General features: G+C 49.4%; 1 protein-coding gene across 7 annotated transcripts in view; it reads left to right on the forward strand.

The window, feature by feature from the left end:
- PPFIA1 (PTPRF interacting protein alpha 1) overlaps window positions 1-12,546 on the forward strand; it is a 91,622-nt gene extending 79,076 nt beyond the window's left edge. For all 7 annotated transcript variants that reach the window (XM_043581943.1, XM_043581938.1, XM_043581939.1 and 4 more), the window contains 7 exons: window positions 2,169-2,344; window positions 2,449-2,546; window positions 4,953-5,128; window positions 5,998-6,066; window positions 7,651-7,816; window positions 10,028-10,097; window positions 11,155-12,546. In XM_043581943.1, the coding sequence (XP_043437878.1) occupies window positions 2,169-2,344; window positions 2,449-2,546; window positions 4,953-5,128; window positions 5,998-6,066; window positions 7,651-7,816; window positions 10,028-10,086 (744 nt within the window). In that variant the 3' untranslated portion in view covers window positions 10,087-10,097; window positions 11,155-12,546. The remainder of the gene's footprint in view (window positions 1-2,168; window positions 2,345-2,448; window positions 2,547-4,952; window positions 5,129-5,997; window positions 6,067-7,650; window positions 7,817-10,027; window positions 10,098-11,154) is intronic.
- Window positions 12,547-13,401: the final 855 nt, after the last annotated feature.

The raw sequence follows: 13,401 nt of genomic DNA on the forward strand, positions 1-13,401 counted from the left end.
CTTACACCACTAGTGTGCATTCAGCTCCACATTTTTTTGTAGAAGCCCTTTATCAGGTCAAGGCAGCCATCTTTTCAGTTTCTAGATTGCTGAGATTTCCATAGATGAGTGATTTGGTCACACACGTTTCCCCCATCTCTGTGGTTTTTTCTTTTCAGTACATTGGTACGGTGAACTTCCTTGACTTTTAAATATTGACCCAAGCTATGTTACTGGGATAAACTCCACTTGTCATGATATCATATTCTTTTCACTTATTACTGATTCGATTTGCTAATGTTTTGTTAAGGGAGTTTGCATCTCTGTCTATGAATGCTATTGATCTGGTTTTTTTTTTTTTTATAATCTGTCTGGTTTTAGTGTCAAAATAATGCTCGTATAGAATGAGCTAGGTATTTCTTCTTCACTTTTTTTGTAATAGTTTATGTAGAATTGGTACTGTTTTCATAAATGTTTGGTAGAGATCAATGGCAAGAGCATTTGAGGTAGAGATGTGCATGTGTGTGTGTCTGTGGGTTATAGCTACAAAGTCAGGTACAGGTTACCAGTTTCTTTCCGAGTGGCTTTCGTAGATTATGTCTTTCAAGAAACTTGCCTGTCTTATCCAGGTTGCTTACGGCTGTCTACAATTTTCCCTTATTACCCTTTCAGTGTCTGTAGGGTCTGTACTGATGTACAGTGATTTCAGTGTCTGTAGGGTCTGTACTGATGTACAATGATTTCAGTGTCTGCAGGGTCTGTACTGATGTATGGTGATTTCAGTGTCTGTAGGGTCTTTCATTCTTGATGTAGATAACTTATATCTTTCTTCTTAATCACTCTGGGTAGGGTCATTCCATTCTACTGATGTTTATGAAGACCTAGGTTTTACTTTCATTGTTTTATTTTCTATTATTTTTCTGGTTTCTGTTTCATTGATTTCTGCTCTTTTATTTTCTTCCTTCTGTTTGCTGTGAATTTCCTTTGTTCTCCTTTTTCAGATTTTTTAAGGTAGCATCTTACATTATTGATTTGCGACCTTCATTTATAACGTAAGTACTTAATACTATAAATTTCCCGCAGCTAGTGCAGCGTCCCACAGTTTATGAATATATCGTGTGTGTGCTTTCTTTATGGTTTTTTTTTTTTAAGATTTTATTTAAGTAACATCTACACCCAACATGGGTCTTGAACCTATGACCCTGAGATTGAGAGCAGCGCACTCCACTGACCAAGCCAGCCAGATGCCCCTTGTGTGTTCACTTTCATTCAATTCAAAAGCTTTTCCCATTTCCCTTGTGATTTCTTCTTTGGCACGTGGGTCAGTTAGGAGTGTGCTAATTCCAAATATTTGGGAGTTTTCTAGATCTCTTTTCATTATTGCTTTCTAATTTAATTCTGTGGAGGTCAGGGGACATATATTTGGTATGAGTTCAGTCTCTTTAAACACGTGGAGCTTTGTCTGTGTTGGGGAACATTCTGTGTGCACTGTTGCTGTTGGCTAGAGTGCTCTCACGGCAATTGGGTTGGGCTAGTTGATGGTGCCGCTCAGGGCTTCTCCGTCCTTGGGAGCCTATCATTCTGGCTCACCTGCTCAGTCAGCTACTCAACCACGGGGAAAGGGAGGTCTTCTAACCGTCTCTCCTCTCGGTCTTAATGGGTTCATGTCTTCTTTTAAATCTATGTTTGTATTCACTTTTTAAAACTCATTTTGAAATTAACAAATATTTTGTTAAGGAAATATGGAAAACAAAGTGTTAAACATAAAATTAAAGCCAGAGAGAGTTCTAATGAGTTGAGCTGGATTGATCCTTCAAACTTGTTCATGAGTCGTGATCATTCTTTGTTGTTATATTATTACCTATGAAAACTGTTTCAGAATGCTAACATGTAATCAGTTACAGGTTTAATGTGGTTTGGTGATTACATTATATGCATTAGCACAAATGAGTTGTAGATTTTTAATGGTAGAATTTCCTTTGTGTACAATTTTAATAGAAAATTTAAGTCAGTAAGTAGGAGATCAAATTATTTTGAAATTATAAAAAGCCATATTATTGGGTTGGCCTTTGAAAATACGTAACAGATTAAAAATTCAGTGTAAAGATGATTTAAATGACCCTTGCGACGTCCTCTCTGTTTTTTGGGTTTTTTTTTTCTGAACTGATGTTCTTAATTATCGCGAGCAGACGCTGGCATACGGGGACATGAACCACGAGTGGATCGGCAACGAGTGGCTGCCCAGCCTGGGCCTCGCGCAGTACCGCAGCTACTTCATGGAGTGCCTGGTGGACGCGCGCATGCTGGACCACCTGACCAAGAAGGACCTCCGAGGGCAGCTGAAGATGGTCGACAGCTTCCACAGGTGTGCTGCTGCACGTTGGCCCTTCCTGGTTGGCTAAGAGATGTTTGCCCACTGCCACGGCTAATTGTGTTTTGTTTTGTTTTGTTTTTGGTTTTTGGTAACAGAAACAGTTTCCAGTGCGGAATTATGTGCCTGCGAAGGTTGAATTACGACCGTAAAGAGCTAGAGAGAAAAAGAGAAGAAAGCCAGAGTGAAGTAAAAGGCTAGTACATGGCATTCAATTCATGCAGCGTGTGTGAACAGCCTCGGTGATTTCCTGCTTTTTAAAAAAATCAGGAAAGGCTTGAAGTGGAAAAAAGTAGTCTGGAATCATTACAGAGGAGGGAGAGATGATCCCTTTCTGCGGCCAGAGACCCTGTGCCCATTTTCTCGTGCTTAACGTCAGTCTGTAGGTTCAGGGTCTCCGGGTAAACATTCTTCCTATGACCTTAGACATTTCCTCTTACGAGGATACACGTCCTCTTTTGTTCAGAAAAGCTGCTACACACCATTAGAGAGCAACAGAGCAGAGGTGAACAGGCCCCTGCTGTGTGCGTCTTGGTGTGAGTGTGAAAAGTACTGCCCTGGCTGTCTCTCCAAGGACTCGAGGGGCCCACAGTAGCATAGCGTGGTTCTTCTTCCTGTGGATGAGGGAGCGGTATGGGGTCAGCGGGGCACTTGGGCCTCGCAGACAGGGTGGGGGGCCTCTTCTGGGGCGCGGGGGCGGGGGAGCAGGCAGAGGCATTTCGAGGAGGGAGCAGGCCCAGGGGCGTATGAGAGGACATGGTGCTCAGCCAAGACAGCAACACCCAGGGCACCTCTAACTGAGCAAGTGTAGTAGTTTGTTTTGCGACAAGACGTTAACGATTAAGCTCAACGTAACCTCTCCCCAAATTTTCAGTATAAAGAAATCACTAAGAATGGTAATAGCAGATCGGACTTACCAACTCCAAGCACAAAGGTTAATTTATTTAATCCTTACCACCGTCCTGTGAGTGCTGTTTTCATCCCTCGTGTTTACTAAGAAAGAAAGGTAAAAGTGTGGTTACGGAAGGGGCACTTGGGTGGCTCAGTCGGTTGAGCATCTACCTCTTGGTTTCAGCTCAGGGTTCGTGGGTTCAAGCCCTGTGTCATGCTCTGTGCTGACAGTGTGGAGCCTGCTTGGGATTCTCTCCCTCCCTCCTTTCCTGTGCCCCTCCCCCTGTTGCTCCAGCTCTCACTGTCGCTGTCTGTCAAAGAAATAAACTTAGGGGGCACCTGCGTGGCTTAGTCAGTTAAGCGTCTGACTCTGGCTCAGGTCATAATCTCACTGTTCGTGTGTTTGAGCCCTGTGTCAGGCTCTATGCTGACAGCTCACATGCTGGAGCCTGCTTTGGATTCTGTGTCTCCCTCTCACTCTGTCCCCCTCCCCCCCACTCAAAAATAAATATTAAAAAACTATTTTGAAATAAATAAACTTTAAAAAAATGTGGCTGGAGGGGAGCCTGAGTGGCTCAGATGGGTTGGGCGTCCGACTTCAGCTCAGGTCACGATCTTGTGATTCATGAGTTTGAGCCCCGCGTTGGGCTCTGTGCTGACACCTTGGAGCCTGGAGGCTGCTTGGGATTCTGTGTCTTGCACTCTTTCTCTCTCTGCCCCAACGCTTTCTCGCGCTCCCCCTCTCTCTCCCCCCCACTCTGTCTCTGTCTCTCTCTCAAAAGTAAATAAGCATAAAAAAAATGGCTGGGAAGATAGCCCATTTGAAGGGTAGTCTAGCCATGATTGAGTTAGTGTGAGTCACAAGAAACACCATAAGACAATATCTGTGATACAGGTTCTGTACATATATAATGTAACATATGTAACATATAAACGTAGTAACGATCTGTAAGTATTTTTCGTGTGTCCGTGTGTATATCTGTCCTTTTACCTAGAAGAGGACCTTGGAAATGAACTAGGTAAATGTGTTTCATGTATTGTGTACTTCCATTTTAAATCTTTTCACGGTTGACAGAAGCAGTCTTTCAAAGTAACTGGTGATCATCTGGTGATTTTTAGATCTCTCCTAATGCAAATGCAATATTTATTACTTTGCATAAACATGAGGTCTCCCCTCACAGTCTCTAATATGCTGGAGAGTATCTTCAAGTTTCTGGTTTCCCAATGAGTCAAGAAAACGGGCTTCACGATTGTAACTGAGAGGTTCGTGTTCAAGCCACAAGGTGCCCAGACACGGGGCCAACACGTCTGATGGGAGGAAGGTTTTCCAGCAGACCCGCAGTCTGTAGATGAAGCATAGTCGTGCCTCGTGTGTCCTTCTGGTTCCCAATGCCTGGGCCCTGGTCATTTTGTATTCTCTAGAAAGTCAGTGTGCATGAGAACTTCCTTGTTCGAGAGTTTCCTCGAGGAGTGGGTTCCGACGGGACAGTTTGCATGAGGCTGGCGAGGGGCCAGGATGACAGCGTGTGAGCGCAGCAGGGGCCGTCTGCCCACCTGGCGGTGCCCTCCGTGCCCGTTTGGGTCACGCCTCGGGTCGGGACCCGGAGGCTCAGGGCGCACAGCGGGGATCCCTGTCCTGCGTTACAGGGTGTGGATGTGATGGAGAGAGCTTTCTGCAGCCGCTCTGACCATCGGTGTTTACTGTCTGCAGATGTGCTGGTTTGGAGCAATGACCGAGTGATTCGCTGGGTCCTGTCGATTGGCCTTAAAGAGTTTGCGAACAATCTCGTAGAGAGTGGCGTTCACGGTGCGCTGATGGCCTTAGATGAGACCTTCGACTTCAACGCCCTGGCGCTTCTGCTTCAGATCCCGACCCAGAACACACAGGTGACGCCGGGCCGGCCGGGCCCGCCCGCCGCTCTCCTGCTGGAGACCCTGCGCCCTGTATTTGAGCGAGGCAGCGTGTGGCTACACCGCACAGCTAGGCCTCTCTCCTCGAGCCTGGGCTGTGCTCTGCGGCCCGGAGTCCACGGCGCTGCCTCCTCCTGCCTGAGCTCTGCCTGTCCCTTCCCGTCACAGGCTCGTGAGCCTGGTGTGCATTGAGCCCTTACATGGAGAGAGAAGCACTCTTACTTCCGTGTGTCACGTGGAAGTTTCGTGGATTCTGTTTCTGATTTCCCTGTGGAATTTTTTTTGACTCATGGGCTCACTGGAGAGTCAGGAAGTTGTTATTCTTCTTCAGAACACTATACACCTTTGGGAACGCCCTCAGTCTCCCCACTGGAAACACCCCCCCCCCCCCCCCCACCACGACACCCTGGTCTAATTTCCCAGGGAGCATGGACCCCTCTCCCCAAAGGCCCATTCCCGTAGGCCTCCTGGGGGGCTCAGTCGATTAAGCGCCAGACTCTTGGTTTCAGCTCAGGCCTTGATCTCATAGTTTGTGGGTTTGATCCCCATGTCAGGCTCTGTGCTGACCACGTGGAGTCTGCTTGGGATTCTCTCTCTCCATCTCTCTCTGCCCCTCCCCTGCTCAGCTCTGTCTCCCCCCCCCCCCCCCCGCCTCTCAAAAATAAATAAAGCCCATTAATGGACTTCACATTAAAATCCTTATTTAAAATACAGTATTAGGATTCAAGGCATTTATCCCTTGGGTTTTTTTTTTTAATTTTTCCAGTCTTGGTTTAAAAATAATTGCGATATGCTAACATCCTTTAGATTGACATAACTTTTGGGCTGTTGGTTTATGATTTCAGGCTCGTGCCGTCTTGGAAAGGGAGTTTAACAACCTTTTGGTCATGGGGACGGACAGAAGATTCGATGAAGTAAGTTTTCCACCTAATAACTAAATTTCCATTAACTGTAAATTATTAATATTTGGGGGTACCTGGCTGGCTCAGTTGGAGGAGCATGGGACTCCTAATCTCAGGGTTGTGAGTTCAAGCCACATGTTGGGTATAGAGATTACTTAAAAGTATAATCTTCAAAACAAAAAGTAAATGTCGGGGCGCCTAGGTGGGTGGCTCAGTCAGTTAAGCGTCCGACTTCAGCTCAGGTCACGATCTCACGGTTTGTGGGTTCGAGCCCCACATCGGGCTCCGTGCTGACAGCTTGGAGCCTGGAGCCTGCTTCAGATTCTGTGTCTCCTTCTCTCTCTGTTCCTCCCCTGCTCATGCTTTGTCTGTCTCTCTCTCAAAAACAAATAAAGATTAAAAAAAATTTTTTTTTAATAAAAAATAAATGTAGATTACTAAATTTGTAGGAGCCACATATCAGATAACTCTTGCAAATGTGGAGATAATTTTACTTTACAACTTAAGCTTTGCTCTTAATTTATTAACAAACGAGCCATTAGGGCTACTGGGTGGCTCAGTCAGTTAGGTGTCTGACTTCCGCTAAGGTCACGATCCCCCTGTTTGTGAGTTCAAGCCCTGCATTGGGCTCGCTGCTGTCACCGTGGAGCCTGCTTCGGGTCTCCTGTCCCTCTTTCTCTCTGCGCCTCGCTCACACACACTCGTTCTCTCTCTCTCAGAATATAAAAAACAGGGACACCTGTGTGGCTCAGGCGGTTAAGCATCTGACTCTTGGTTTTGGCTCAGGTTATGATCTCACAGTTGTGAGTTTCAGCCTCACGTCTGACTGCTGAGTCTGCTTGGGATTCTGTCTCCCTCTCTCCCTGTGTCCCTCCCCCACTCATGCTGATTCTTTCTCAAAACTAAATAAATAAACTTCAAAAAAAATAAAAAAAAACAAATGAGCTATTGAGAAACCAATATTTTCACAGAGATGGGTGGTTCGGTTTTTTTACTTTTTGCTGTTTGACTTTTGATACTCTTCAGAAATATTTTTCGCATCATAACACGTTGGCTGCAGCCTGGGAATAGAGCCTGTAAGTTGTGTTTTTGGGGGCAGCAGGATATCTCACTGCAATCCAGGGCCCTGTGCTCTGGGGGAAGGTTTCAGTCGTTTATTTGAAAAGACACAAAATGTTGCTTTCTCCTTATACAAAACCAGGACCGATTTACTCCCACACCACTACTTAAGACTGTCTTCGTTGCCATAAGAACACTTGGTGTGACGAGAACAGGGCAAGCGAAAGGGCGCTGCGGGACTGTCCGCAGCCTGAAGACCGTTCTGAGAACAAAAACGTAGTATCTTTTACAGCAGGAAGGTGATTTCACGTAGACAGTGGAGCAGCCCCAGGCGGCCCAGGACTGTCCTGACTTGTGCCCATCAGGGTCCCGGCACAAGTGTGACCCTGCCTCCCTTTACCCCCTGGGGCTCCCGTCTGGGCAGGCGGCCCGGTGGCTGTCAGGAATGGGGGTAAATACGTGGAAACAAAACTGCGGAGTGAGGTCATTTTCAAGGGCTGGTAACTTTACTATATATTTTTGTCTTTTATTTCCCAGGATGATGATAAAAGCTTTAGGAGGGCGCCTTCTTGGAGAAAAAAATTCAGACCAAAGGACGTTCGTGGCTTGGCTGCTGGGTCTGCAGAGACTCTCCCCGCAAATTTCCGGGTCACTTCCTCTCTGTCCTCACCCTCTATGCAGCCAAAGAAGATACAGCTGGACGGTACGTGACGTCCCACGCTGCCCCGGCCCCTCGGCGGTGGCACAGGAGGCTCGTTGGCTGGAACGACCTGATGCGTAACAAGGCGTTCGGGTGCTGTGGCGTGCTCAGGCTTGAATGCTCTAAGATTAACCCCAATTCTGCTTCTCAAAGTCTCACGGCGATAGAGATTGTTTTAACGTTCCTATCTGGTTGAATATTAGCGTATTCTTCCAACTACTGAAGCTAGGCTTCGTGGGTGTCCCCCGAGCGTCGGACCAGCACCCACGCTTGCAAAGCTACGTATGTGATGGGCGGCCCTAGGGCGCTCGTTTATAAGATGGCAGCGCGGTGGCTTTCAAGCCGCGCTCCCCCCTCCCCCTCCCCCCCAGGACTGCCCTCCACACTGGAGGAGTGTCTGGAGCACAGTTCCCACCTCCGTCCCTGTGCTGCTTCTCCGTGTCAGTACATGTCATAAGAGGACGGAGAGAAGGAAGAGGGCGAGCCTGGGCTGTCCTCACGGAGCGCGGCCCGTCCTGTGGAACCCACATCGGCTGTGTAGTCGCCACGTCGGGTCAGGCCGGCGATCAGCCCTTGACCATCCTTCTGCTTTGCGGCCACGGCTGATGAGTGATTTGTAGGCCGATCTCCCGGCTCCGATTATGCCCCACTCAGTGACCGCATCGGGAGCCAGATGCCTGGGTTAGAGCCCGGCTCTGCCACGAGGGAGGTGCATGGCCTTGGGCCCTGGGCCTCAGCGTCCCCGTCTGTAGAGTGGTCGTCGCCCTGGTGTCTTCCTCGTTGGTTGGCTGTGATGGCTCAGTGAGTCCCTCACAGGAAGCTTTTGGACAGGGTCAGGCATGTCCCGCGGGCCACTGCAGCGGTAGGCCTGTCACAGACAATCACGCTCACCCTCGATGGTCTTGGAAAACTGTACGAAGGACGTGGTTGTAGGAATCGTACGGTGTGGTTGTTACAGTTTCCTGCTATTAGCCCTGCCCGTACTTGGGTTTGTGAGTTTTGCTCTCGCTCTCCTCTGTAAAAACCAGGGAAAGTAACTTACGTAAGGCCTTTACTGAGCTTTGAGTGAGGGCAGCATTTTCATTAAAAAACTCCTTCTCTTTGCCAGACTTCAGTAATATGCTTAATGAGGGAAAAACCCAACTTTTTAAAAAATAGCATTTTCCTCGTGGAGCCCATAGATAATTTTTATAAGTTTTCGTTGTAACTTAGCCTCCGCTGGTTGGCTACCCTGACTGCCCTCTGATTTTCCTCACGGCCTTATTACCATCTCCATCTTCAAAAACCACGTCTTGCGGGTTAAGTGTCAACGGTGATGTTTGGATTAGAGTTCGGGTAAACATGACTCTAGAAAAAGGCGTGGGGAGCGTGTCGCGTGGCAGGGGGCTCCACACCCTCGTGTGGTGACTGAGCAAAGCCAGCACAGCGGGCGTCTTCGTGGCTTCCTAAAGCAGAATGAGTGCGGGGGGCCGCGGCGGGTCTCCCGGGACCTCCGCGTCGGGGGCTCATCCAGGTGGCCCGCGGCCGCCGGCGGCACAGCTCGCTCCCCGATACCTCGGCCGAATATTGACAGGCTGTGTTCCCGCGGAACCTGCCGGAACACGGAACATGGACTCGGGAGCCACACACACCCGCTGCGGAGGTTGGAAAACTTAGCCGTGCAGGGCGTTTGTTGACAACAGAAGCCTCTGTTCTCACGCTGTTTCCGGCAGGAGCCGAGGCCGGGCTTCAGTGCTCTTGGCCGAGTCGCTGTCCCGCACCCCCTCCGGGGAGGGCAGAGCGGGCATCAGGACGGCACTGGACTCGGTTTACCTTCACCCTTCAGTGGGCCGCTGGCATTCACTGGGTCATTCACCGCATACTCTCCTTACAGAGGATCGTTAGGGCTGAGGGAAAAGTCCGGAAAAGTCGAGAACTCTAGAGGGTTTAGGGGGAAGAGAGTTACCGTGTCAGGAGTCGTCACGCGTGCAGATGGACGCGGCGAAGTTGTTCTCCTGGCATCTGCCGCCCCGTTGCTGTTTTAGAGCGAACTCCCAGGGAGTCCCCAGGCCGCTCGGGGTGGAGAGAACCCCACTCGGAGGTGCCCCGGGAGCCCTCGGTGGGTGCTGCTGTGGGTTAGAATGTGCGCGGCTGTACTAGTGCCCTCGTGTGACGTTTTGAGACTAACCGCATGCTGTGTTTGCACGCCGCCCCTCGTGCTGCTGGTCGGAGCAGGCAGCGTTTCGGGACCGCAGAGGCTGGATTCCGCCACAGTCAGGACTTACTCCTGCTGACCCCCCCTGTGGTGAGTAGAGGGCACCGTCCGTGCAGGCCGCAGTTGGGCACCCGTGTCCTGTCCACGCGATGTCCTTGGGCGCCAGGAGAGCCCACGCAGGTTCACTTAGGGACTTTGAGAAATACACACACGCACAACACGAGCCTCTCTGCACCTGCTAAGAGGATCCTGGGGTTTGTGTGTGCTTATTACACTTAACAAAGAGGTTGGTGTGGCCTCAGTTTTTCAGGGGAAAACTGTATTTCCACTCTTTCCTTAAACAACAGAAGTTTGGCTTCAACGTCTGCTAATGTCTTTTGGGGTAGGGAGGCAGGATTGCAGCCGGAGCAGAAGGGAGCTGCTCTGAGCTGAGATGACCACCGCCCCCCCCCCCCCTTCCCCGCCCCGGTGTTCGGGAGCACGTGGCACTTGCCTCTGCCTGGCCTGGTGGAGCTCCCAGGTCGGCAGGCGCTGGCGGGCTTGTTTTAAATACACCTTCCCGAATGAACCAGGCCCCAGCGGATTCAATACCGTCATCACGTGAGTGACGGCGATAGCCTCTCAGTTGAGAGATTGGTTTTTAAAAACGGAACAGCATTACCATCTGAGGGGCTGAGTTTGAACATGGAGATTTCGGGTGTGGGCCCAGGAGCCCAGCCCTCTTCTCCCCTGCTCTGAGCGGGGCGGCTTTGTTCTGCTCTTCTTCTGTTTTCCTGTCTCAGCCACAATATTTGATTGGTGGGGGCTCCTGGCTGGCCCAGGAGGTGGAGCCTACAACCCTTGATCTTGGGGTAGTGAGTTTGAGCCCCACATTGGGTGTGGAGATGACTGAAAATCTTCAAAAAAAAGAATATTTGATTGGATTCTGTATGTTTTTTTTTTTTTTTTAATTGGTAACTTTTAGTCGTATGCCAGAATGAAGTCAATCAGAGAATTCTCGATATGCAAACTGTTCATGTTTTCTCCAAATTCTCGGAGCGCTTAAAACAGGAAGGGAGGGGCGCGTGTGCCGGGTCCCACCTGGGGCCCTGGAAGGTGCTGTTCGGGCTGCTGTCTTAAGAGTCGTTCTCTTGCTTTTATTTTCCAGCTTACCCACACTACTTCTACCGGTGACCACGCAGCACTCGGAGCCCGGAGGGGACTATGCTGCAAGGTTCAGCGGGATCTCTAATCTGTTAATACCTGTTATACGGACCCTGAGATATTTTATTACAGAGTTTTTAACTAGTGAAGAACTCACGAATACCATAGAGAAAATATTTTAGAGTTTAATGTTTCTTATATTTATGTAAACTTATGACTTCTTTTATATAGTTACTCACTTTTTCATGTATATCCAGGCTATAAATATCCTTTCCAATCAATTCGTGTTCCTCTGTCTAAGTTTAGTCTTTCAAACGAATGTACTTGTAATGCTTGTATGTATAAATCCTATGAACAGATACAGGGCTTTTGTAAATTATGCATTTATTGTAATTATCACTGTTTAATTTTTTATTAATAAACCCTGACAGAGAAAAGGATTTTACCGCGTTTGTAAAATCATCGTGACACAGCGTGCATTTTCCTTTACAAATGTCACATACAATCATTTTGAAATAATCAGACTTAATTTTGAGCAGTTGTTGTATTTTAATGACTGACCTTAACTACACTTTTTCTAGCAAGAAATGCTTTATTCTGCAGTGTGAACAGATTAAAAATATCTGGTGTTAAATATCAGCTAATAAAACTGGGAGCGGAAGGGTTATCGCAACACTACAAGCATCTCCTAGGACCGGTGAGCCCTTTCAGAGCCTTGTCCCTGGGGGCTTGGGCAGCTTTTGCCTGGAGTGACCGGCAGGACCCGGGAGCTGAGGACCCAGAAAGCCTGGGCAGGGGGGCCTGGGCACCCCGAGCTCCCTGGCCCCAGAACTCTCAGAGGACCAATCAGGAAGCACTGGGCTCCCACCGCGGGGCAGGGTGCTGGGTGCCCACCCAGGAGGAGGGCGCAAGATCCTGGAAATAATGTAGTGCCACTCTAATAAAGGCCTTATTGTTCTTACGGAAATCAACTTTTTACATTTGTTTGTAAACATGTTTAAAGAGTGGACCTCATCGTCCATTTGTAGATTTTGATGCGACAGCCACTTCGGTTTATAGAAGTAGCAAATGTAACTTACTTTGTACGCGGCATATTAAAAAGCCAGCAAGAAATGTGCTCAGATCATGGTGTGTTATTTATTATGCAGCTGATACAGAGAAACGGCATGTCTTTTTACATTTGGTTTCTGCTTTTAATTTACTTGTACAATTGACCGTTTCCGTTCTGTTTTTTCTATTAATCTTTTGTGAACTTCCTGATTGTGTAACAAAGTATGTACAGTCTACTTTTGAACTATTTTTATCACAGTATTATTTATTGCTGTCTTTCAATACAGTAGTGAAGCGTTTCCCACTGCCAATAAAGAATACTGAGCATAAGCTGCCGTTACCTTGAGAAGTGGCTGCCGTGGTTTTCTCTCGTGCTCTGGGCCACGGAGGCACTTTTGCCGCGTGGAAGGCCTAGTGTGGAAACCAGCTGATAGAATAACACAGCTGGAAGGTGGACGTACAGGATGGGGGTGTCCTCCGGAGGAGGGCCGGGTGTCGTGCCCCAGAGGAAGCGGCCCCAGAAGATCCGTGCAGCTGGGGGCCCAGGCGATAGGCCAGCCGGACCAGGGGACTGGTCCGCGGACAGGGCCGGCTGAGGCCGCCCCTCCTCCGGGCCGACAGGAGGCAGCGGTGTGCATGCGTGTGCGCGTGCGTGCGTCCGTGGGCACACGCACGCCTTCCACCCTGTCTCCACTCCGCTTCCATCCTCCGTGTGGGCTTTCCTCTCCTGCTGCTGTCCTCCCAAGGTCACAAGACGGTGCCCAGGGCCTTCCCCATCATCTCAGCCCCTGGGAACCTGCCGGGCTGCTTCTCCCGTAGCTCAGACCCAGTCCTGAGTCCCGTGCCAGTCGGCGTGGCAGAGGGGAGGGTCTGCCCGCACTGGGGTTGGCAGCCCTCACGAGGCCACCCCGGGCGGCTCTGGCACAAGCTCCCCGATGGCTCAGGTGTCCGGACGGTTCCCTCCCTCTGTGCCGCGTAGAGCGTATGGCCATCCGGTCCGGGGATGGACGCCCTGGGCCGTGGGCCGTGGGGGGCGGGCACTGCTGAAGATGGCTCGGTTCTCACCTTCCTGTTCTGTGTCTCCTGCCAGGGCCGACCGGCTACTCCCGTGAAAGGCCGCGTGTTTTCTTCATGTGGGGTCATACTTTCTGTCTCCGGTCCCTCAGGGCATAGGTAGGTCACTCTGTGTCTTCCTGTTCAG

The sequence above is a fragment of the Prionailurus bengalensis genome, chromosome D1 (assembly GCF_016509475.1).
Source record: "Prionailurus bengalensis isolate Pbe53 chromosome D1, Fcat_Pben_1.1_paternal_pri, whole genome shotgun sequence".
Lineage (NCBI taxonomy): Eukaryota > Metazoa > Chordata > Mammalia > Carnivora > Felidae > Prionailurus > Prionailurus bengalensis.